Genomic DNA, 27,535 nt, shown 5'->3' with positions numbered 1-27,535 from the left:
TTTCTGCGGAATCGCAAGTTGCCAAGATTTTGTATCAAAATGGCTGCCGTTTTGCATTTTATTTTCGTATAGGAAGAAAAGGCGTTTTGGAGTCCATATGGGCATGGACACATTACAATTTGTTTAAAAGTAACTAAACAAACAGTTTTTCTATCTCCATGTTATTATGTTGTCACGCATTTCTAACTGCTAGTTTGTCAAATTATTTTCTTATATTCTCAAATCTGTCAAAAAGTGTTACCTCAAGAGCCAATACTTGCCTAAGCCTGTAGCTGCTTTCAAATCAAGCTTACAGTTTTTAACCATGCAAAAATGTGAGATCAGGGATACTTTTTATTATTATTTTGACATTTCTAATGTATCCCTATCTCAAATCTGCCAAAGTTAAAAAATTGTCAAAAGATTTATTGACTGCCATTTAGTGGGTGGGAAATAAGAATGTAGGACGAAGTGAACCACCTCCCAAGTGAACCAGGACTAAGTGAACCATTTGGTGAGACGAAGTGAACCATCTATATGTTATATAGGGAATATTCTCTTAATGAAATATTATGTTTGAGAGTTAATTATCCTGAGAATAAATGATTTAATAAATAATATGAATAAATTGTTAATCATATCAAAGTGTTGATTTATTGGGTCACGGACACTACGGACCATGGACATTACGGACCAGACATTACGGACCAGATTTAGGGACACTACGGACCAGATTTAGGGACATTACGGACCATCTTCAGAAACTTACGGACCATGATTTATAATGTTTTTAAACATTTTTTTTTTAATTTATTCACTCATTGGTCTTAAATTTGTTAATAAAAACTTGAATATGAGTGCTCAGTATGACAATTATCTTTAATGTAACTGAAAAATCCCCAGAAATTGCCAGTTTTAAACATCAGTTTGCAAGAATTGCAACACACGTTTTCACACGTTGTGAACGTTGGCAACATCTACGCTGTGGTACAGGTATGACAGTTTTCTTACAAGATTGGATGATGAACTTGGTAAACATATAACTAACATAGATTTCAAATTTCGACAAATTTCAGTTCCAGGAATGATTAAAACTGATTAACCAATAGCTTGTGTTTAAAACATCATTTTAACATAGTTGTTATAAATACATAGGTCTTATACACCTTTTGGAATTTCACAAGATTTTATATTGAACCATTGATGTATTCGAATTTCACGGGATTTTTCACAGTTATATGGAAAATATAACGTCATACGGAGCACTCATATTCAAGTATTTATTAACATATTAAAAACTAATGAGTGAATAATTAAAAAAATCTATGTTTAAATCATGGTCCGTAAATTTCTGAAGATGGTCCGTAGTGTCCCTAAATCTGGTCCGTAATGTCTGGTCCGTAATGTCCGTGGTCCGTAGTGTCCGTAATTCGATTTATTAGAATTATGTATTTTGATATATACCAATGTTTTGAAAAAAGGAAAAGAAAAATGAAAAAAACACCTTTTTATTTAATCCTTATAAAGAATATATTATCAATACATCCTACTTTGTTGATTTGTAACAAATATCATAATATTAATGCATCTCTTGTATTTATGTTACTATCATAAAATAGCTACTATATTAATTGTCATGAACATTAAAAGTCAATTTCTAACAGCTAAATAAACATCTTTAACAGTGTAACAAATGTGTGAAGCCTTGCATTCAAATGGCGATAATTACTAGTTATTATCACCTTTCAGGCAGTGTGCCATCACACAATAGCCACTATATAATACATATGTGGTTCACTTGGTCCTGAAATGGTACACTTAGGAACTGGTTCACTTGTGAAATGGTTCACTTCGTCCTGCACCCGGGAAATAAATAATCAACATGAACATTCGTTTGTTTTGCCAACATTGTAAGAGTTCTATATTTTTGATAGTCACAAAAACATCCTGTTATATTAAGGTTTACCAAATGTGTAATAAAGTTGTAATTGAAATCTGGTGGATAGCACTGCATGTGAAAAATCATATTTAATGTTGTTAACAATGTTTGAAACTGGTCTTTTAAAACAGTTCCAAAATATAATGTAAATGGCAAATTGTAATGTTCACATTGGTAAACTGTAATTTCCAGACAGTACTGTTGACGACTTCACTCCAGATTAAATGAACACATTCGGCAATTGCAATACAACAAAGTTTTATTTAAAACTTTGCCTTGTTACAATTCAGCAAAATAATTTTTGAATTATATTCAATTGCATGACGGCCTTTAATCAACATTAAAATAGTAATGACTAGCTAACCATGATAAAAAATATTTCAGAACTGAATTAACTTAACCCAAACCAATGGCTGTGCAACTCCATGTTGATGAGACATCTTGTGGGCCGATGTGCCAGCACCCAGCATGTTGGCAGTCCAACATACGTCAAGACAAGGGCTTTCCCAGGATGAAACCCTGTCTTCGCTCACCACCAGATATTGAACTGGGTAGGTTGAACATTTCAAGTGTATACTGCTGATATTTCATGTGTCTTTATAGGTATTTTTTTAGATCTTGTGGTGAAGGATAAAAGGTGAAAGTGCAAGCACTTATTCCAAACAGGGTCCTTTGTTTTTGCTGAATGGACAGCGTGCGGTATTAACAGTGGCGTGATACAAGGTTCTTTTAAGTGCTCGGTGTAATGCACCGATACACAGGTACAATTTGCCTCGGTTAAACCAGTGCTGAGCTCACCTTTTTTCCAAGCACCATTCTTTAAATGAAGAGCGACAGGCAAGACAGCTACTTGTACCAACTTTTAAAGTCTTTCAGTATGACACGGCCAGGGATCGAACCCACAACCTTCTGCTTTGTAGGCAGATGCATAACCACTAGGCCACGGTGACAGTTAATCTATCTCTTTTTCAGAAAAACTGAATGCAATTGTAAGGGGATTGTGGTAGATACCCAATGTATATAGAATCTTATAAACGTTGTGTTAAATATTGGCTTAAAATACTAAAAATGCCTGATTATAGATTTGTTAAGAAATGCTATATTGTGATGTGTAATGATGACTTACCTGGTAGAAATAACTGGGTAACAAAATTAAGTGTATGTCTACAATCAATAGGTTTTGGTTACATTTGGGACAACCAAAACGTTTGTTCGGAAATATTTTTATTAAGTCGTTTACGATTTTGTTCGGAAATATTTTTATTAAGTCGTTTACGAATAGATTATATGACATGTTTAAACAGGATTGGCATAGTAAAGTGAGTAATAGTAGAAAATTACGCGCATATTCCGGGTTCAAGTCATCATTTGGATACGAAAAATATTTAGAAGTTTTAAATATCAGAAGATTTAGATTTATATATGTATCTTTTAGAACTAGTTCTCACGATTTAGAAATTGAAAAGGGTATTTATAATGATATCCCAAGGGAACGAAGATTATGCAAAGTATGCCACTTTGAATGTATTGAAAATGAATACCACTTTCTGTTTGTGATTTCTATGATCTATGAGGATCTGTGATCCCAATATATACCACAGAAATATTATGTTAATCCTAGCATTAACAAGTTTAGAATACTCATGGCATCATCTAATGTTAATATAGTTATAAGTGTCTCTACGTATTTGTACCATGCGTTTAATAAAAGAAAAGTTCGACTTGAAGAATGAAATTCTAAAAATCAATATTACTGAATAGTTGTTTCAATGTGTTTCATTGTACTGTTGCACAAGATTGTAAATTTATACTGTATGTCTGTATATTGTAATGGGCCAGCGGCCTTATAGCAAATAAACTTTGTCATTGTAATCATTGTAAATTGTTGTGATTATTGCTCTTCTCAAAGTTTTCAATTTTGAAACATTGGCAAGTTTAACAACTTCAAAAGTCAAATAGTATTGTTCAGATTTAAATTCCATTCAATGACAGTGGACAGAATTGATGAAACATGTTTTCATTGCAGGTACTTTTAAATACAATGTAAATTGTTGTACTTCAATATGATCTTGACATATTTAAAAAAGAGTAACATTTTTATTCTTAATGTCCAGATCTGCCTACTATGAAAGTTTACAACATGTTGGGGGATTATGGTAACGACAATCGGGACCTTTATCCTGCACAATTTAGTGGGAAACCTGCCCATGAAAGACAGGACATGCTCCATAGTATGCAAAAACCCATCAGAGATCAAAGGTACTTTGAAGTGATAATTATAACTTTGTATTTTAGCTCAAAATAGTACTTTTTAAAAACAATATTTCTTCTCAAAATGTTTCTTTTCTGTGTTTGTTTTCAACTCCTTACAAGTCAGCTTGTACATAAATGATTTTATGCAATTTTCTCTGAAAAGTGAATAAACCCAAGATCTTAAAGGGGTCTTTGCGTGGTTTGAAATGTGAATTCACATTTTTGGCATTTTGTCTCTATTTTCACAATTTCAAGGGGCCTGGACTCATTCAGAAAAGGTGAAAAAAGTATTTTGAAAAACTGCTTTTATGTTAACAAGGCTGCAAAATATGATTCTGCCTATCATATATTTAGACTTTATTATTTCATGATTGCAAATGTCCTAACACTACTTTACACAATTTGTTTCTCAAGCATAAAAGTAACAAGAGCCCCCCAGCCATCTCCAAAGTCAGGCTCCATCCAGACTCAACAGTCCCGGTTTAAAGTTGTGGAGGTGAGAATACAGTGATTCATTTTGAAATATGCTTAAGTGCACCACTTAGGACTTGCATCTTGAGCAACCATGCATCTTGAGCAAAACTCTTAGAGTCCTTACCATGACTTTGTGCACATATTACATAAAACAGTGCATCCCCAGAACAGCAAAATGCACAACTGGAATATATATATATATATATATTATGTGTTTTGGGTCTAGAACTATTATGACTCATTAGGTTAGAGATAAAATTACAAGTTATTTCAAAATAATCATCAGATAGAGTGTTTTAGCTTGTCAGGTGCTGATGTTATTTTGCAGAAAAAAGTGGATATATTGTCATGACATAGGTGTCATCCATTTAGTTTTCTTTTAGTCCACTTAAGGGTGTTAGCACTTTATTGTTTGTCATAACTCAGAGTCTGTCCTTGACCTTACGCAATGGCTCAATAGGCCACGCCCCCGATAATCAGGGGAAGTTACTCTGCTTGTGTCCGACACTGACCAAAGGTGGCAGATAAACAAAGGTGTCTCGGTCTCCGGGATATTCCTGACAATATCAGCTTAGAATACGTAAAAGAACAAATATTGCTAAAGAAAAAACAGAAAGCTTCTGCTCTTTGATCCGGAAGCTACATTAGAGAAATACAAGTATTTGAGGGGAGTGAAAATTCGGTCCTGATTCAAGGTGAAGTACACCCGAGGCAGCGGAAATCTGATCCTTGCCATGTAGTTAATCTGGAAGTTGACACTTTGAAAAAACGCCTACTAGACACCCACTGCAAGTGTCAGCAAGGGTATTTTTTTTTCATTTATCGTAAGTATAATAACCATTTAAGACTATTGGAATCTTCTCTCTTGAAATAAAGGACGCTGTACAATAAGTGAATATTATTTTTTTTTTTTTAAGATCGATATATCTGTATTTACAGATACAATTGTGTCATTACTTTTAAATTAAAATGTTAACCATTCAGGAACGATGGATGCATACATTTAAATGTATATTTTCCTCTGGCTATAAATACCGTCATAAATAAAACTGCTCGTTTGAACAATCTTAGGCCATACCAAATGTTTAGCGTCAACCCTTAGTACGAAAGCCTGTCTAGCTATCCAGAAACAAGAGGAGTCGTCAAAGAAGATACTTTCGGCCGTGGTAAACCAGCGGGATAACTATAAACTAATGGTTTGACTGTTCGACATGTAACAGAGATTGTTTTTGGTTAAATTGTTGTTACGTAATTCCTGAGTCAGTGTGGCTTGTTGAAAGGTATAATCATAATCATGCACAGTATAACAGAGTATTGCAATGTTTGCATAAACACGTGTTATTTCACAATACAGAAATGTTTTCACCCTTAAAAGGGTAATGAGATGCCATGGGCTGTATGCAATATAATTTTAGATTTATTTTAGGGCGTCAATATATATGACCAACAAGAATTGAGGTATTGAGAACGTCGTTTAGACTATAATGATCGACCTTGAAGGTAGTAAGCTAGTTGCTTATGGTTTGCAGCTAAATGCTCTTATAAAATATAAAACATCAACTTCAATATACATGTTATATCATTTTAAAATTAATATTTAACACACTTTATATTGTTCTCAAGTCTTTCAGTGTATCTGCTGTCAGTGTTGCAGGTTCCATAAATGCATCTTTTAACAATTTTTACAGCGGAAAAAAACATTGAAGACTATTGACGGATATAACTTGTTTGTCGGACAAAATGGCGGATAGTAACAAAGCCGATGCGGGCTTATCAGCGCGGCTATCTGATTGGTCAATTGACCCGTCAATCAAATTCCTGGCGTAAGGTCAATTATCAAATCAAACTTGATGTACATGCTCATTGTGAGCATATACACATGTCTATGAGAACCACGACTCTTCCTAAAGTTTTTTTTGAATTATGCTCCTTGCATTATGAGAAATTGAGTTATGCCCCTGACATAATGAGAAATAGAATTATGCCTCTTACAGAATGTGGAATGGAGTTATGCCCCTTACATTATGAGAAATGGAGTTATGCCCCTTACATAATGAGAAATGGAGTTATGCCCCTTATGTATTGAGAAATGGAGTTATGCCTCTTACATTATGAGAAATGGAGTTATGCCCCTTACATAATGAGAAATGGAGTTATGCCTCTTACATTATGAGAAATGGAGGTATGCCCCTTACACAATGAGAAATGGAGTTATGCCCCTTACATAATGAGAAATTGAGTGATCTTATAGTTCTGGATCATGTTAAATGCATTTTGATAAATTGTTTATTCGTGCCATGTGAATATATTGGTTCTTACACATGAAATGATGTCAAAGCCCAATTAAAACTTTATCTAATCCAGGTTCAAGAAGTTTTTGACCCAGAGGATTTGCAAGGCACATGGGATGACACATTTGTGCCCAAGTCTTACTTCATGTGGGTGCCAAACCAGAAGAAGAAGAGACAGAAGAAACACTGGCTTGCCCAGTCAGACAGCAAGAGGTATTGGTATTATTGGTACACTTTTGGTTATGTCTGATGAAACTTTTGAAGTAGTATTACATGCAGATTCCCAACTGTAAGGAGAAGACATGAATAAAAATGCACTCTGACTAATATAGGAATATTAATAGTGGCTAAAGATTGACAGTTTTTGCCTACTTTCTTTGTAGTTTGCATAGAACAAGCAGTTTGCATAGAACAAGGCAGGTATCCATGATCTAATAATATTGAATGCAGACCCTAAGGCCCCCCCCCCCAAAAAAAAGTTCTTGTTTCTGGTCACCCGATCGACCGTACTTTTTACCCCCGACCATACTTTTTTTTGGCCCCAAAATCAATTTTTGTAGACCCGAGTCCCGGGAGAACGGTACTGGATACGAAAAATAAACCATGCTATCCGACAAGGATATTTAAACAGGGCTTTCAATGGACCCTACCTCTCGTGAGATATCATCAATGACCCAAAGTTCGCAAGTAATGTGTCACCTTTGAGCCGAGAGAATTTCAGTTTAAGAGTCGTTAGCCCTAAAACTGAAGATCAATGGGGCCGCAAACCATGTGCTGAATGGTTGTTTATTCAATTAAAGTATCCTTAAAGTAAACACATGTCAATAGCAATTAACGTCCGAAGTGAAAAGTGAACAACCCTGTCCTTTAACAGCAGTCAAACTCAATGTCGTGAATAACTCCGCCATTATCTAAATGGATACCTTCGGCAGTTTTAGCTAACTATGAACAACAATGTTTCTATATCAAAAATTGAAATGTTATTTAATTTAATTTCACCTATTAGCTAAAAATAAAAGATAAATCTGATAAGTTTGTAAATGCGTAAAAATAATAAACAATTTTTGTCTAGCTCTTCTGCACATGCACATGGTCCAAAAAGCGCATGAACAGGTGCTTTTACATATTCCTGTCAATTTTAATGAAAGTGAAAGGAGAACTATTTGACGTAAATCCTGGTCTATCTACAGTTAAGTTCTATTACATAACATGTTGATTGCTCTGCCATTTTCATAAAGGAACAATAAAGGGATATTGGCAATAGGAACGCTGAATGTTTCTGTTTACTTCCGGGAGAATCCTAAGGTGAAAATGAAACTGAAAGTAAAAGTGAGAAAAATGTCATTGCATATTGGATTTTGACAAGGATGCATCGGATTACATAATATAAATAAAACATGCATCCTTTTTAACTCAACACTTACAGGAACAACTTCGATAACATTGAAATATATCGCCAGTCTTCGTAACAGATCGCTACAAACATCTAACATATTTCGGTAGCCAGATGTTGCTATTTTTAGTAAGGAAAGGTATTTCCCCGCTATTTATAGGTTCTACATCGTAGTAAATTGGATAATTTTACAAACAAGTCTTAAGTCATTTGATCCTATTCAAGGGAGCTTATAGTACTGTGCTAATGCTTGCAGACAATACATTCAACATTCCGATCAAAAGGTTTATTAAAAGAAAAAAAGAAAATATTCCTACCTACCGACCCTTAGGATTTTGAGGCCCGTGACCAGAAACAAGAACATTTTTTTTTTTGCCTAATGGATAACTATTAAAAATGTGTGCATCTGTTTTCTACAGCATGCCACAGTGGTGAAATAGAAGAACAAAATTACATTTAAATTTATCTTTTAGTCAAGCTTGGTCATTGATGAAAATGTTGACAACTGAAAAAATGCTTTTCCATTTAAATGAGCCTTTTGTCCACATTATAATCCTGACTATTAATGGTAATTTAAAGATTGATTGAAGGTAGAATGCAATAAAATCAATCTTTTCTGCAGTGTGGTGAAGAGCAAGGCGGGAATCAAGGACCTCACCGAGAGCATGGTTCCGAAGGAGTTAGAACACGCCCGTCTCACTGCAAGGGTATGTAATCACAGGACGATATCTTTAAGGACTGAAATTAATGCAACATTGGCTATTTGTATGATTTTTTAAGGAGATACGAACATATTTTGTCAAGACATAGTGACTAGATTTCAAATGCAGGGCTGTTTTAAAAGTTTGAGTACTATCAACTGAACAGTTAGACATTTTTGTATAAATATTACAGGACAGAATTTAGTTTTGGAAGGGTTCGTTTTTCTTTAGAACGAAAAAAAAAGACAGGATAATTATTGGAATGTTTGTGAAATTCAAGATAATTTTTTATTTAACTAAAATATTATTTGTTGATTTAGCCATAATTCCTTCACTTGAGTCACTCATATTATAATCTCTTTCTCTTGTCACAAGGCCTTCACAGAAATACAGGCGTGTCATAGCAATACCATTTTCTTGAATATTGATTGGAATTCTTTAAATATTGCTTATATATAACCAGTGTCATTAACAAGCTTTTATAAAGCTTATTTCCATTTTGTGCAAACTGATTCTTAATTGTTTTCTTGAAACAAACAAAAAATGTCTTTTTAAGGTAAGATTTAAAATTAAACTAGAAATAATTTACAATCAATCTTTGCATTAATATTTCTGACTTCATAAAAAGTCTGAATCTGTTCCAATGCTTGTACAAAATCAAATGTTGATATGGGTTCCAGTATTATGTGATTAAAAAACAATTATTGTTAATATGTCAAAAGAATACAAATTTATGCAGAAGTTTTAACTACTACTTACATGGAATATGATGTTTAGCTATTTAAAACTAACAACTTCATTTCACAGGATGACTTTCCAGTTATGAAGGTAGAATACAGAATGATCTCATGCGCTGTCAAAACCTTTCACATTTTGTCTCTGTCCAGAATCTTCCCCTTCTGTACTTGTGTTTAGTTCTAGACTTCTATGGCAATCACAGAGACCATATTTAAATTTCTTGACTTGAATAATATCTCATCCACATTAAAGAAAGATATCACTATTAAAATAATCATTTTTACTTGATGTTTGTATCATTAACAAGTTTATGATGGATAGTATGTAGAAAATGATTTAAATTATTGCCTGCGTACAGTAGATTGTATTGAGGGACAGTAAATTGTTTTAGTTCTTTTACTCTTTTTACCAGTAATTTTTAAAGGTTGTTAGTATGTACTTACAAAAATAAATGGTTTGATGCCGCACAGTTGCATAACCATTTATTTTGGTTAAGTACATTCTAACAATCTTTAATTTCTTTAGTGGTTTACATAATATTTTGTAAACTACCAACTAACACTCTTTATATCTACCACGTTTCAAGTATGCTGTTTTCGAGTACCATATTTGTCCTTTAAGGGCGAGAGTCTGAAAATAACTCTGGCTCTGGCCCTGCAAATCTCTTGGGAAAATAGAGTTTATAAATAATGGTATTTTAATAGATGTGAAAGGTTCCAGAGCAAATACAAACAATTCTTAGAGTGTTTATCTGTGTATTCTGGATATATCCATGTACTCTTAATAATCCTGAACTTTGTCATAATTGTTTGATTATGTTAATAAGTATATATGTATTTATCTATCTCACTTGTAATATATGTACATGTATAATCAGGAATAGTCTAATTAGTATGGTTGGGGAACAGGGCCCCTGTTTCAATAGATCCTTAATAGAAATCTTAAATTTCCAGATGCACCCTTGGTTTAGGCATAAATTGCATTTCAGTATCATAACAATTGATGTCTAGATTCCTCCCTTAATTTTACGGGTGTCCCCAAGTACTCCAAAGCTGCTTAGGGTTTATTACTATATATATTATTGAAACGGGCCCCTGGATTGTATCTTTAACAAATAGGATGTGTTTTGACATTAACATCATAACACTATGTAAATGAGAACCATATGTTATTGGTTATTTTTTTATTGTATATATATCATAAAATTATACGTCACTTAATTCTCTTAGTCAAAGCCTTTCCTCACAAGTGGTCAAATCAGTATCAAACTTATCAAGTTGTGCACCCATAACATGATGTTAACATAAGAAAGCATGAGAGAAAATTTGAAGGTATACATGATATGAGTGGTGGACATTCTCGCTCCAAAATCATCGAGGGGCATTTAAGGAGCTGAGTAAAAATGTGAAAGAAAGCTTTCCTTTCTCTTGTAGGGGATTTTTCAATGCTTGTATATTCTAGCTTATTTTCTTAGATTTGGTGCTTTGGAACGCTGACTCTTGTAGTTGATTTGATTGATCCAAAATATCAATATTATTTATTATATAATTATATTTATTTTACATGATTGTGATAACATGATGAAATTATATTAACTTATACTAAGTCGCTCTTGTTGGTTCATAAGCGTTGTCTTGGTTTTTTGGGGAGTTCATAGTGACCTGGAGAAAAGCCACTTGTCCAACTTGATGAACATGAACCAAACTCACACATGCATGGTCTGGGGATCAAACCCTGATAAACATTCCTCATGCACATGTTGGTATATCATCATGCAATTTGAAATGCTTCATTATTGGTTTTGGTCGGAAAATAGGATATTTACAGTGTGGTACAAAAGAATAAGAAAGTTATAAGTTACAGAAATTTGAAGACATCAATATTCAGTGATTTTTTTTGGAACAATTTTTACCACCTGTGCCTTTCAAATTGGGAAAAAAGTCGACATAGGGAAAAATACAAAATCAGGCCCAAATAGCAAATTTAATGGAAAATATACGTGTTCTAACTATTTTATGCATACATTTTGCTGTGAAAGAGTAAGTCTTGTCAATATCTTGTTTATATTTCAAGAAATTCATTGCTTTTTTTATTCATTAATGTAATCTGCAATTATCAAATCGGGAAAAAATTATATCATTTTGGGAAAATGAACAATTTTTGGCAAGGGTAAACAGCCTTTTGAAGGCAGTAAATTGCACCAAAAAAATCACTGATATTCATGCATCTACTTTTGTAAATATAGGTTTAGTTTTTTGTGTACTTGTTTTTTCCTGTCTCTTTTTTAATATGATAACTGTTTGTGTCAGTGATTTAACAATTTTACTGTAGTATTACTTACTGTTATTTATATAAATGTTTAAAGGAGTTTTATGTTTGGGAGGTATGTCTTACTGCACAACTGTATCACCATCATGTGTGTGGTTCTAGCCATATTTCAGTCTCTGTCCATATTTGAGTTCCTTTAGTTTGTTCTGGGGTAAAGGCACTGTGCTGTGATTTGTTTTTGTTGATCTACATTATGGAAATGTAATAGTAATTTCTAATTGATTTATATATATTTCTGCAAGTCTTTTTTCTCATCGCTTATGTTGAATGTTTCTATATAGAACTATTTATGATATTAGTTTTACCTGGTAGTTGTAGTTGTCTTTATTTAGCATTTACATACATCATTGAATCAAATTGATATTTCACATTTTAATCCGTGGAAGTTTTAATGAAGTTTACTATGGAAAAATGTGTTGCAATTAAATATAGATAAATGATATCTATATAAAAAATGGATTTTTTATGCAGCCTAAACCAACCATAGGGGTACAGTATTTGATGACAATTAATTACCCATTTAATTCCTACCTAAGTAAATTAACAGCAGGTTTATTTGATAACCTTTCTCACAAATCACTGTTATGCTTTAGAGGCTGTACTTTTCACAATTGCCATTAATATATCATCTCCTGCCTTATTTTTGGTTAGTATTATTTGTTTGAATGATTCCATAATTTTTTTTCTAAATTATTTTTTATATATATATCATAAATGTTTTATATACATAATGCTATCATTTAATATCTCAAAAATTTCCTTGATACTTATATAAATCACTAATTTTTACGAGTGTATTTTCACCCCTGTTTGAATTTTGCACATTTTTCACAACAGCCTTTAAACGAGAACCATCGGTACCAGGCTTACAACAGTCCTAGATCACGGGTAAAATCCCCAGGGAACCAGTCATTGAGCAATTTAAGTTTGAGTATAAGAACTAGATTTTAAAACAAAAATATGACTAATAATTCTTCCTAAGGTACAAAAATTAATACTTAAAATGAAAGTGCATGTCCTCATTATTGCATGTGTATCTTAAGTAATTAAAAGAAAAAAACTTAACTGAATAGCCTGTGTTGTCATCTCAGGTCAAGTTTTGGTTACAGTTTAGAAGCATAATTACAATGTATAGTCCTCCTTGTGGATATCAACTGTTTACACTGCTAAGTCTCTCATGGATAGTTCTGCTACTGATTCAAAAGAATGAATCAAGATTCAAACTATCTGGAAATGGATAGTCCTTGTAGCGATTTTGGTGAAAAAACAGTTAGAAACAGTATCTGGGAAAAGGGCTGAAGGGTGTTTTTTCTATGACCAAACTTGAGTTGCTTGATGATGGAGGGTTTCTATCTCTAACCTGGGTGATGTTAGAGCATGGTTTCATTTGTAACTTAAAGGTGTGGTGTTTATATGGATTTTCTATTTGATCAAACGGTACTAATGTTTGTAGTTCGCTTTGTTTTTTAAAAATTAAGCTCAGGCCTGTAAAGACTTAGGTGAATAGCTTATTCAGAAATGCATTTAGTGGTTTGCATAATGAATTAATCTTTTACATTGATGGCGTGTTTAGTTATTGCTATAAATCTTTCTTTCTAATTTTATTTAAAAAGATAATTTTTTCTGCTTTAATTTGTGTACATCTTTTTTTACTTTTTAGATAAGTTTATAACTCCAGTAACTTTTTAGCTAACTTTTGGACTTAAGAAAATAGAACAGTAATGCTTTTCAGCTTAAATTAATTTTGTAATGTATATTGGAACCGGTATATATTGTACTAATTTTGTGGTTTGGAGTATTTTCTAAAAATGTAATTTTGGTTTAATTTTATGACTAAATACTCTTTATTTTGGTAAAATAATAGAATACCTCAATTGAGGACTTTGCATGTATATCCTAGTTTATTGAATAATTTTCTTAATAAACTAGAATAAGTTTCTTTGTACTAATATACCCAAAACAACAGAACAAATTATCATTCTATCTTGAAAGGTGGTCTTCCAGGACTGCAAACATTTAATTACCGTAAGAATATTTTTTTCAGAAAAAGAGGGCCCTGAAGTCTCCCAGACCATACACAATGACCCCCAGAACAGCAATGGCCTCTTCCAAAATGGAGTTTGACCAAGAAGGGTAGGTTTATTAAAATAAGTAGGGGTGTTAACTTGTTTAAACTGTTGATTACTTGGTTATCAGTTCACTATTCTTTTTTAAGAAATGCTTATTTTATAGGTTTCTCACGAAGCTAATTTGTTTTCAACTTTATACATTATAAGAATTGCCTTCTGAATTTCTATTTAACTTCTAATGTACTTTTAGCCCATCTGTTTTTCAAAGAAATAAAGTTCAGATATTGTCATTGACTTTGTGTCATCTTTGGCGGCAGCATTGTGCCAAAACTTAACCTTGGCACATAACTCTCAAACTGTTACAGATATTTAAACGAAACTTTGGTCACATGTTGCAAGAGATAAAACACACACATGTATATCAAAGCCCATAACTCTTGCTTTAGTAATTGTTGAGTTGTGCCCCTTACTCCAAGAAAAAGACAAGTGAGCATTTGCGTTAGCTCTGCTGCTCTCTTGGTCTCCATAGCTGTAACATGTTTTGCAACATTTTAGCTCACGGTCATATTCAAGTCACACTTACTATAGTGATGACAACGAAGGGTATACTTTGAACTGCATACAAATTACCATATAACATTCTGGTATTAAAATAATATCATCAAAAGGTGCAGTATAAATTTCTACAATGACTGTATTTTACAGAAATTAATGAAATATTCAACATTTGAATCGTATGATATATTTTTTCACTCAGATATACTAATGTACTGTCCAATCATACATATTTTAAAATAAAACACCAAAGCTAGGACCAATAACCATTGTACGCCCAGACCAAATCAAAAAAGTGTATTCGTAATATAGTATTGATGGAGCAACCAATTTTTTAGTTTTATTAATGGGGGATGGAATCAATATTACTGCACACTTTGTTGATATTCTTATTACAAACAGATTAAAAAATAAGTATATTAACATTTGCATGTCAGCATGCCAATTATCAATTTAATAATAATAATAATATTAATATGTAATTTGAATTACTTTGTCATGCATGCATGCATTTACATGTAAATAACAGAGCAATGTAGGCATTTGCCAAAATTATCCAAGTATGTCTTCTTTACATTTCTTCAGTTTTTATTCGATTCTACATTTAAAAAAAACAACGGTACTTAAATGTTAAGAGCTAATAATCATATTACACATATGCATTAAGAAACTTGTATTGGGACAAAAAGATAAAGTTGCATAAGCAAGAACTTATTAAAACGATGAACTTAAAAGATAAAAGACTTGATTGTCCGAAATGTTTTGACTGAACAGCAATAAAAAACAGGGGTCTGTTGAAAAAACCAGGGTAAGTAAGTAAACTTGAAACAAACAATATATTAGCCAATTTCAGTCTTTAAATGCTGATCAAGTAAAACTTCAAACTATCAAGCTCAGACATTTCTTCATAAAATGGTATTGACCATAGCTGATGCCTCAATATGACCTCTGGCTGCTGATGGCTGCTGCTTCTCTCTTTAGGGCTGTTTTAGGAGTTAATGTGCGAGATGCTGTCAATGTTGAACTGTTTAGTTTAAGAACACAAACACAGAGCAAGGGTCGGATAAGCGTTCCCGTCCCGTCTAGACTCAGTGGATGGGTCACGCCCGGGCGTAATATTTATCTGAGGTATCCTCGCTACTTCTGATGTGATGATTTGCATGTTTAAACAAATGCTAGCTGAAAGAGTGCAAGCATCGTTCCCGCCTGTTTTATATTTCTGATGTGTCATCGCTACTTTTGGCTTTCCAAAATAAATGCTAGCTTCAAAAAAGTTTGGATTTGCATCATGCCCAGCTGTAACTTTATCACTTTATGTACTTCGGATGACTGAATTCACATGAAACTTAGTACACACTGGTCATGTTACTAGTGATCATATGCATAATTTCATGCTGCAAGGCTTATCATAATTCTGGCTTAAATATTTGCTCAGTTTGATGCTTTTCCGTAATTAATTTTATGATGTTAAATGTATATATATATATATATATAGTCATTACAGTTGAATTGTTTAATTATTGTTCAATTTACTTTTGCTAATTTTTAGACGAGGTTTAACAATGTATCACAGGTAATGTCACAGACCACAGATTACTTCCCTTAGTTTTCAGGCCCATGTATCTTGAAAAGAGATTCTTCCTTACTTCTGTTTCACAATTTCTGTCATTATATTATCATTAGTATACATTTATATTTTATGTAACTTTATGTAGTAAGTTCACCGGATGAAATCAATTATAGCATGTATTTGGAATAATATTCTGTGTAGATACATTTACATCCATTTGTGTTCAATTACCTTGTGATCAAGTTTGGTTTCATCATTTTACATTTTTATATAAATTCAAATTGATTTAATTATAATAGAAAATGTTGCATGTTCAATTTTTATTGATTTGATTTTAGTTGAAGTTATTTTTAAGAAATTAAACATTTTTTTTTTTTATACATTTTCAGTAATTTTAGCATATCTTGTAAAAGTATTTTGAATTATGAGGTTTCATTAAAAATTCATTTGAATTTTATCTTGTCTGAAAAGTGATGTATTTAGTTTTTAGAAGAAAAGGTTTGTTTTTATGATGAAAAAATTCTTACTGCCAAATTAAAAAAACACAATAGAAAACATATGGCAGGAAAATAATAAAATCCTGAGCATGTACATTCAAATTAATGATCCTTTTTCAGCCGGACAGAAATGAATGCTATTTAAATATTCATATTGCATCTGCATGTAATTTGGTATGAAGATATTGCACATCGTGGATGATGTATTGATAATTACATGTACATTAAAAAAATGATTGGAATTTTTTATGACCATGGATATATTTGCCTTTTATTTCACCTGATAACATATACGTTTGGTTAAATATAATAACAAGCTTTATGTTAGTTTTAATATTTTTCAGTATCTTTTTAAATACTCATAATAATGAAATATCAGAAAGCATAATTTCCAGTAACAGTTGAAGTATTTTATATTTAGACAAATCAATATTTCGTGACTTAGTAAGTAAAGTAGAATGCTCTTATTTCTTGAGGTCTTTATTTTGCATTATTTTTAATTTTGACCAATTTAAAATTGTCAAGTTTTAAAATTTTTGACACCATTACTTTTAATGATAGGCAAACATAGGTAAATAGAATTTATGCTAGGTTTCATATTAGCCTCTTGATAAATTTAAAAAAAAATCATGAATATAGAACCCTCAGTAAATCTACAGTACTCCAAATTTTCATCTTTTACATTTTTGTGTATGTTTTCCAGTGTGTATAAAATTATGCTAGACTTGTGTGTTGTTTGTGTGTTGTAGCATCAGTGAGCTGCTAGACCTTCCCCGAGATATCCTGGTTCAGGTCCTAGAAAACACGCGACAGAGGTAACCCATCCATTATCACAGTCAATGCTTGTACAACTGGTTGTTTTGCAAAATTTTAATATTTTTTGTTCCCAGGGTAAAAGTTGGCTGACATATGCATATCCTCAAAAAAATTCATGTATCTCCCAATGTATACATTGCGGTCAGTTTAAATAGCTTACTGTGTATTGCATCATTTGTGATTTGGTTAAATTCTGTTTTTAGTTTTATTAAAGCCTTTATGCACAAGGACGTTTCCGAATTTTATCAAGTCGGAAAACAAATTATAAAATCCTCATGTACCTAGGCCTAAAAAAAAAATTGTTTGGTTAGGGTTACATCCTTTTCAAAAATAGGTAGGGTAGGTAGGCTTTTTATTTTTTTTATTAGGCTTTATATATGAATGTCATTTTCATCATTGGAGAATGGTATTAAAGTTATCTTCTATATAAGCAATTAAGGTTTTAAACTACATATTGAAAAGCAAAACCCCAAAAAAGATTTTTTTTTTTTTTTTTTAGTTTTTCATTTTTTTTTCAAACTGACTATCAAAATGGTAGGGTCGGCGCCTATTACGTAGGTAGGGTCGGGTAGCCGGAACCAAATGTATTGTTTTTTTAGGCCTTAGAAATCTAGTCTTTAAGTCAATGGTGTAGAAATTAGTGTAAGCCAGCTGAAAGAGATTTCCTGTGAATAAATTGATCAAACAAATATCACTTTGACACATTAAAAAGTGAACCTTCTTGATTTGTCTATGTATTTATGGTTGATACAGATTTTAGAAAATGAGTTACACAGAAATCTAAACAAGATCAGTTTGCTGTAGAAATGCTAGTTTTTTTTTTCTTTTTATAATGATTCACAGCATTTTCTATGCATATACATTATAATAGATAAATCTTTCCCCTGCTAGTGACCTGATGTCCAGAGAGCGCATAAGGGAGATAATCCGGAGATTCATGCCACCTCAGCTTGACCGGGGAAACACCAACATGTCATTGGCCAGCCAGGACCTTCTCCAGCAGAAGAAACTTAACCTGCATGAAGGTAGGTCATAATTGTGTCGCCTGTTACTAATCATATCTAGCAAATCCTAGCTACCTCAGTTGGAACAAGGAAACACCCCAACATTTCCTTGGCTAGTCAGGACCTTCTTCACCAGAAAGAACTTCAGCTGCATGAAGGTAGGAAATAAAGTTTTGTCTGCCTCTTTAAAAGCTTTGACAAATATTTCAAAGGCTAGTCTGGACCTAAATTCATCAGCAGATGAAACTAAACCTGTATGAAGGTAAGTCATAGAAGTGTTGCCTGTTACTATAGGTAGCTTGAAAATCCCTGCTGCCTCAGTTTGAATAGTGAAACACCAATATTTCATTGGCCAGTCAGGACCTTCTTCACCAGAAATAAAACTTCAGCTGCATGGAGGTATATCATTAAAGTCTTGTCTGTTACTTTAAAAGCTTTGACAAATGTTTCATTGCCAGTCTGAACCTAAATTCAGAATTTTACTATAATTAGCTAGGAAATCCCTGCTGCCTCAGTTTGAAGAGGGAAATAAAACTTAACCTTTATGGAGGTTGGTCAAGAAAAGGTCTCTGTTTGCATGGGGAAAATCATTTTGTATGGTCTGTACAAGTTAGTAAACTTAAGTAAGACTTACTTGAGCATAAATTTCAGAATCTTTCAACTTATAAAATCATATTAAATTCATCTGGTATAAACTTAACTTCCAGGCAACAAGAATGTCCGGCAGCCTCACCTCATGGAGACCAAGCCTGTGTTTTACCTCGACGATGATGTGATGGATGAGGAGTTTGATGAGGATCTACAGCGCCCTACAAGCCCCTACGGCTCCCTTAAGGACCTGTACTTTGGGGGTATGGGGGCCCCAAGGGAGTTCAGCAAATACAGGAGGCCCTTGCCAGCTATCGGGGGTATGTTTTTTTAGTTCTTTGAAATTATGGTACAATGGAACAACAAACATTTCTAGGGGAGACAGGTACTTTGGTGCTTCAGCCTGTACAGGGGGGCATTGCTGGCTTTGCTGGCTCTCGGGGGGCTATGGATATAAATTACCCGGAGGAGTATCATGCGGAAACTGTGCTCAAAATGATGAACTCAAGGACAAATATAATAGGCCCTTACCAGTCTGTAACACATTTAAAGATTTTGGAAATTAAAGTTTGCTTAACAACAATCAATTCTATAAAACTTATTATGTGTTTGGTTTGGTCAAAGTTATCCAAAGTATTTATTGATTGGTCAATATTTATCCCAAAATGACTCTTAACCAATCAAATTGTTTTGATGAGGAAACTAGCCAAAAGGTAACCAGTTGACAAGTTATCAATGTTCATACAATTGGCTGCTGTATTTTCAATTGGGGTATGGGAAACTCAAGGGAGTTGACAGTTACAGGAGGCAAGCTGGCTATTGGGATTATGGATTTTGACGTGTTGATATTAATCAATGTTCTTTAACAATATTTGGTATTAAAGTGGAATAGCAATGAAGTAAAGGGAAAAGTCAGTTTGGGCGATGAAGGCGATGGGAAATTCCAGCAAGTATCCATGGCTATTGCCTGATATTTGGGGTTGGGAATGGGTTTTATGAAAATATTAGTCGATTTAATTGCATAAAGCCAGAAGATATTTTAATTAGATTTACTTGGCCATAGTATGGCCATATGCAATTACATTTAATTTTGTAATTTTCTGTTACTGATATCATTTTAATTATCAAACTACCTTCAGGTGATCGTGCTGTAAGTGCAGGAGTTCTGGCGCAGACGAAGATCCCGTCAATTTCCCTCGGTCTTCCAGAACTGCCCAGCGGCATCAAACACACAAAGGCTTTCACTTACAAGCGCAAGAATGAATTTGACTTTACTCTTGGTAAGCCATTATTGTTCAATAGAAGATCAAACACATGTACAACACTATAAACAGTTAAACCCTTAAGTAAGTCCATGTTCTTGCGCAAATATGATGATCTAAGATGTTACTGAGTTAATTGTAAGCTTTATATATGTGTGTTAAGTGGTATTATAATGCCAAACATTTAATAATTACAGGAATGGTTTTAAAATTGGACTTTGTTTTTATTCTTGATGTGATGCTTAATGTTATTGGGAGCTTATCAATAAGCATATGTTTGTTCATCAATGGCAAATACTGTTAAAGTAGATCAACATGACCCCAATTTCTTGCCATATCTTAAAGATAACAGGCTTCAGTATAATATTTCAATAAGCCACACTGGCATAAACTTGATTTTATAAACAATAGCATAGCTAATCTGGTTATATGGGACTTTAGTTTGTTCAAGTGATTGAAGCCTGACATGTAATAGTGTATTATTTTCTTGCCAATTATTACCATTTTAGAATGCTTTAATATTATTTCTGCTTAACTTATATATATATTTAGGGAATATTACAAAAATGGTCATTCAATACAAAAATCACATTTTTTTTTATAGTTTTCTAAAATTGATATGCCTTGGTTCACGGTTACTTGTGTGATTCGGCCAGGTGATGCCAAACAAATTATGAATAAATTGTGGCCTTATTCATGTTTCTAATGCAGTTTTAATTTCAGCTTACAGAATATAATTATTCAGCTCATAACCAGCAAAGGGGCGTAGGTAGTGTAACAGACATAAGCCTCTTCATAATATCAGTTGCAATTAAAATTCAAAGTAACTTCTGTCTAAAAATTGCAATACTGTTGAAGAATAAGAAGGTGAAAAAGGAATAGACTTTTGACGTGTCTGTACAAAAAAAAGCCTAGCTACGTCCCTGCCAGCATGTCCAGCTTTTATATTATAATGTTTGCATGTATGGTCCTCTACGCAGGTAGAGGCTTCAGTTCTGCTTCCACTCGCCGTAGCTCCCGATGTTCAAAAAAAGGTTCACCTCTCACACCATGCTAGCAATTTTCTCTCGTGTACTGAATCTACACCTCTGGCCTTTAATCACTGGACAAACCCATTAAGCATTAGTGTCTTTCAAAAAACTCATTTTTATGTTTATTAAGTAAATCGATCTTTTAACTTTACCTTTTTGAAACAAATGCTGCCTATTGAATTCTGTTGCACAACTGCCTGTTTATTAGTGGTAGTTTATTTTATGGTTGTATATCTTTAACCAATGGGATATTTACGCCCTGAAATTAAAATCTAGCTGTGATTTTGATATTTTATTTTTAATCTTTGTCCACACATTTAGGGCCATAGGTGTATATGTGGTGGTGAAATTTGGGCAGCTTGGCAAAGTTATCTTGTGAAGGATTCAGAAGGAAAAAAGTGTCTATCAACATACAAAGAAATTTGCCAAGCTCTGACTTTATTGGTATCATTTACAGGATTGGATTTATTATTATGATACATGTAGATAGAACATTAGAACATTCGGTATACTTGGACATTGTGTAGTTATTTTTAGCTTGCCAGTTTTTTGAAGAAACAAACTCGGGGTATTGTAATAACCTTGGTGTTGGCAATGATCTGCAAAAAACTAACTCGGAAAGTGTTCAAGATACTCCTATGAAACTTGTCTTCACATCCTGTCAGAGACAAAACGCACATTTACAGCCAAGTGGATAACTCTGGCTTAGATAATTATTGAGTTATGCTTGACTAAGCAAAAACAAGAACAGATGAGTGTTGGAGTTTTGCTCTGCGACACTCTTGTTAAAGTCTTTTGGCTAAGCTCACTTTAAAACTTTCTTCTCTATATGAAACCTTACCAAAAATTTAAATTGAAACTAATGCTGTGGCTTCAATCAGATTTAATTGGATGTTTATAATTGGCATTTAAATAATTATTTGTGCTTTTTTTTATTTTACTCCAATTGCATTTTTTTAAATATTTGTTCCTGGTCATTGTAGTAGCATTGCACATGGTGTTTTTTGTTCATTTTTTTTAACTTGTAAAGGCACAAATTTTGAGGATTTTATAGTGAGCTTTGCCATTGTTTAGAGCAAGGACAGGATATATGTAGTAGGTTTTTATGGTGATAAAGGTTTTGTTAATCATCTATCTGGTTTGGAAAACATGTCAATGTACTTAGGTAGTTATTTTATTATGTACATTTGTGGTGAACTATATTTTTGATTAGTTGATTGGTGAGGGTTTTTTAAGTGTGTATAGTTATTTAAGAAACTTCACAGATTTAAAAAAAGTAAATGCGTAACTTTTTAATTTTGATTGGTATATTTAAAACCCTGTAAATAGCAATGATTTGAATTCAAGTCAATTACAATCCACCCTATTTAAATATATATGTTTTGATGCTTGAATTAATTTTTAATATCTATAATTATATTTCAGTTTCAAGGAATATGCCAAATGCATTTCAAATTGATAACCATGATTTGTTGTATTGTATTCCAATCGTTGAAGTTATTTTATTACTAAAATGAATGTCTGATTAAGCCATGACATTGTATACACAAAATAACAGAAAAAAACACTTATTGTTCCTGCAGGTCCCGTCCCGACACCACCCACAAGTGTGAGAAGCACAGAGACGCCAGGGTCTGACCACGGCACCACGATCCGGGTGAACATGCCCTCTGAGGTGTCAAACCAGAGTGAACATGGCAGCGAGACAAGGCTTAGGGCAAAAACTTCTGCAAGGGTAGGCCAACTTTGCTTTTACTAAAAGTCATATTCTGTATGATTGATTGAATCAAGGTCAATACCTTTGAAGCAAAGCATAGACCAGTACCCATAACTCCTGCTTATGTAGGGCGATGTTACCATTACATACAGTCATATTCTATATCATTGATTAAATGGAGGTCAATACCTTCGAGGCTAAGCGTAGATCAGCACCTGTAACTCTTGCTCGGTTAGAGCAACTTTACCATTACTCACAGTCATATCAGATCGATACTTTCGAGGTGAAGACTAGACCAGTACCCTTAACTTATGCTCTGGTAGGACAGACTATACCAGTACTTACAGCCATAACTTGTATATTTGATTGAATTGAGGTCAATACATTTGGGTTGAAGAATAGACCAGCACCCTTAAATCCTGCTAGGGTAATGCAACTTTATAATTACTAACAGTCATTTTCTGGTGGTCAATTTAATCTTGGTCAATACCTTCAAGGCAAGTACAGTATCCACAACTGCATGTGGGGAAGGGGAACATTGCTAAAACCTTCTTTCATATGGTCCTGACTCCTCAGTCACTCGCTGTCGTTTATATCTAGGAGTTATTCTACTAAAAAATCCAATAAATCAGCAATGTTGGTTTGATCATTACATTTGCTTATATTAGATATGCAAAAATACAACTACTTGTAGTATGATGGGGTCTTGTTTTTGCAGGCAATGTTTATTTGATATGCCTGTTAATAATGTTTAGCTTGCTGTTCGGGGATTTTACTTGTCCCAGGCTTTGGGCATGTGAATTATTTCGAAGATAGTACTTATATACATAATTAATTATTAATTAAAGTTCATTTTCAAATGCATTTAAAAAAAGTAACAGTTGCCTGGTTATAAGGTACATTACATCAAAAGTTCAAAACAGTAAGTATGTCTTTTTCATCCATGTGACACATTTTCGCACACAACGTCACATATATTATCATTTTTCGTTACAGGGCACACCAGACCGCGCAATCCATTCTGTGTCGCCAACATTCTCTACTAAGGTACCCAAAGCCCCTGCGACCACACCTGCTACTTACCACCCATCCTCCCCACCGACTCGTTCTGGGCGGGACCTGACGGGCTCTTCAATACCTAACACTCCTGGGGAATGGCCACCCAAGACAGGGTCCCCACTACAGATACTCAGGGCTCCGGTCAATACGCCGGGTTCCATTATGCAGGATGCTGGTCAGTATATTATGTGTAAATAAATGTTAAATGTACATGACTTACTGTTATGGTAATATAATTATGTGTCATAATTAGGATGCTCCTCTTATCTTACAAAAAAACAAGAAAATATAAAATAAAAATGAATATCATTTTTTCTAGCTTGATTGTCAAAGTTGGTATCATTGTGTATTTACAAATCATTAATGTCAAATTAAACAGTGTTAAAACATTAATTTCTGGTTTATCTGGGATTCTGTTTTTATGGTTATAAACTGGTGCCATATCCTTTATCCTTTACCGACAATTTAATAATACCGGTACTTTGTCAGTTAATTACAGCAAATAGTCATATCATCCATCAATTTACTCTAAACCCTAACATAATCAACCTTAGATGTAACAGACCATTTACAACCAATAATCATCATATTACTGTAATCTTCCAGGACTGGGTACCATTCCTGAGAACCATACAGATGATGGTACAGACCAGGCCCACCCCATGTCTCGGGGACGGAGCGTGAGATTCGAGATTCCAGAGGTCCCTCCGCCTCCCTCCTCACCCCAGCTCTCCGATGATGGTCAGAAAGACCCTAGCAGAAACACTGTTACAGTCAACACCAGCGTTCCTAGGACAGCAGACATTTCAGAAAGTACTGAGACCAAGCCTATGTCAGGAACTACTCTCAGAACTGATGCAAACACTGTCAACACCTCAGCTCTTCCGAATGAGAACTCATTTCTTCGCTCACAGACTCTCCCAACCAGAGAGCTTTCTATGGCATCTACACCTGAGCCTTGGCCACAGGTAAATGAGGCAGATTATGAGGCTATCCCAACCACAACTCCTGAATCTCCTGCACTAAACACTGTAACTCCCGCTACTGTCACTACTGGCCATGGACTGTCTGAACTGGAAGAGAGAGCTATTGAAAATGAGAAGCTTGGTCAGAAGAAAGAACCAATAAAGGTTCCTAGTCCAGAGAAAGAAGATAGTAAAGAAACTGAACTCACTGAAACTGAGAGAGATGAGAACTATGTGAATAAGACTCCAGTCGAACATAGTAGTGAAGCAGTTAAGAAAATACTGGAAGATTCTCTCAAAGCAGAGTCACCAGCACCGCCACCTCCTTCTCCTGAACCAAAGCAGGACAGTAATGTTAGCGCTAACAACAGGAAAATTGACTCTCTTCCAACTGAGCAGAATGCTGACTCTGACATGACAGTTGTGCAGATTCCGCCAAAAGGGAAGACCAACGGGAAAAGATTGTTGAATAGACAAATAGACACTTTCCAAAATATTGACATTCCTGCAAAGTTTGATGATCTATCTGAGAATGCTACAATTGGGACAAAGCTTGCTGAGCCTAAGAATGAGACAATTGTAGAGGAGTCTGAGCATGAAGAAGAAAATGAAACTCCTGAAGTTGATAATGATACTGCTGAAACTAAAACAGATGCTGAAGTTATTAATGAGTCAAATCAAGATAAAACTTTCTCTGTTCAGGGCAGCAGTCTTGCCAATAGAACTGTTTCTGAGCCAGCTCAGTCGGAAATGTCAAGCCCAATGATAGAGCCAGCGGTGTCTCAGACCTCCCATATGCCTGCAATGTCTGATGTCTCGGAAAAAACTTCTGAACTGGAAGTGTTTGTGGATTGGACTGGAGTGGTAGGGAGCGCTGAAATTCCAATATTAGAAGGGGATTCTGAAAAGGAAATTCCTGACATGACCGAGGATGGGGGAGACCATGAGGGTTTTAAAGATGACCTGAGACAGGAATATAAAAAACTTGACAAAGAGAGTGAGGACCAACCTGAAAGAAAGTTAAATGAAACATTTTGAATTATAAATTTTTTCGATGTTAATAATTGCTATATTTATAAATTTATAACAGCCTTTTGTGATAATTGTTAAGTTGCAATGTTAGATTCTAAGGTTGCTGTTAGATTTTATACAAAAGTTTACCTATAGTCAGGATTTTTGTCAGCATTTAATTTTGTCTGTGATAAATTTGTTGAATGGATTTCTTGTTTTCTTTGTTAAATTTAAATACATGCACACGAGGCCTTATTAATAACTATAAATAAGATGCAATTTATGTATCTGTACATTTTGATTGTGCATTATCAAAATGGATAGGATGCACATAATTTTCAATGAAAGTGTTAAACATTGAATCAGATAATGGAAAATGAATTTGTATTTTGTAGAGATCAAACCAACTAAGTAACGGTACATGTATGATGATCACCTTGGATTTTAATTTTGAAGTCATGCTTTGAGATATTAAATGCTTTTTCATGATATAATCATGCTCCAATTACATGTATATGTATATTACAAGTAAATCAATGTTTGTGATAAATGTAAAATTAAATTTCCAATTTCAATATGAAATATTTTGAAGACATTTTAGATAGAGTTAAATTGCATTAGTCAAAACCTGACAATACATGAAGTATTAGTGATGTGTAATAGAGTTATTGTTATAAATGGGATAATGCAATGTTGTCAGTGCTGTTATGAATTTTGTAGTTTATCATGACAGTATATTATTAAAGGGAATCTCCCTCAGATTTAATGTTTGTGATCATTATTATATCTATTTTTTAAATTGAGTTATGTTATTTGTTTATATAACACACTGCCAGATAATCATAGTAAATATATTTTTGTAAAATACAGCTTAAAATTGTTCCATTTCAATAGAGTTTTAAAGGCTGTTTCTTCAAAATGTAATGAATAATATATGCCACATTGGAAAATAACTTTGGGGATTATATCTTGTTTGCAATCCTCCAATGAAAACTTACCATTGTAATTTTTTGTTTAAATGCCTTACCAAATTTAACAGGAAAGAGCACCTTCAATATTTGTTTTATTGGTTTTAATTACATACATTTCACTTTGTAAGCATTATGTACTATGCTACCATACTTGTACCTGAAATTTCATCTCATTCATTTTTGTTGATACTGATTACAATACTGTAATAAATTTGTTTGTGTAACACAGTTTTACATTTTTCCACCTAAAATAATTCGTACTTTTTAGTTAACATACATGTATGACTTTAAATAACATAGTTCAGAACAAAGAATTCTAATAAG

General features: G+C 33.5%; 1 protein-coding gene across 11 annotated transcripts; it reads left to right on the top strand.

The window, feature by feature from the left end:
- The first annotated feature begins 20 nt into the window (after nucleotides 1-20).
- LOC128224033 (uncharacterized) lies at nucleotides 21-27,435 on the top strand. 11 transcript variants are annotated; one of them, XM_052933635.1, is made up of 19 exons: nucleotides 21-129; nucleotides 2,303-2,469; nucleotides 4,033-4,177; nucleotides 4,586-4,667; nucleotides 7,010-7,149; nucleotides 8,952-9,036; nucleotides 9,838-9,858; nucleotides 12,568-12,585; nucleotides 12,934-12,984; nucleotides 14,141-14,229; nucleotides 14,721-14,768; nucleotides 17,537-17,602; nucleotides 18,495-18,628; nucleotides 19,315-19,515; nucleotides 20,335-20,475; nucleotides 21,438-21,491; nucleotides 23,072-23,223; nucleotides 24,202-24,439; nucleotides 24,871-27,435. In XM_052933635.1, exons 2-19 carry the CDS (start codon nucleotides 2,328-2,330, stop codon nucleotides 26,265-26,267), a joined length of 3,204 nt encoding a protein of 1,067 aa, XP_052789595.1. In that variant the 5' UTR covers nucleotides 21-129; nucleotides 2,303-2,327; the 3' UTR covers nucleotides 26,268-27,435. The 11 variants fall into 11 exon arrangements, with proteins under 11 accessions (XP_052789595.1, XP_052789593.1, XP_052789596.1 ...); XM_052933633.1 differs by lacking the exons at nucleotides 12,568-12,585; nucleotides 14,721-14,768 and adding an exon at nucleotides 15,753-15,848; XM_052933636.1 differs by lacking the exons at nucleotides 14,721-14,768; nucleotides 21,438-21,491 and adding an exon at nucleotides 15,753-15,848.
- The last annotated feature ends 100 nt before the right edge of the window (nucleotides 27,436-27,535 follow it).

Source organism: Mya arenaria, chromosome 17 (assembly GCF_026914265.1).
Source record: "Mya arenaria isolate MELC-2E11 chromosome 17, ASM2691426v1".
Taxonomy (NCBI): Eukaryota; Metazoa; Mollusca; class Bivalvia; order Myida; family Myidae; genus Mya; species Mya arenaria.
Note: the sequence above shows the minus strand (reverse complement) of the source record. Positions and strands in the feature narration are given on the sequence as shown.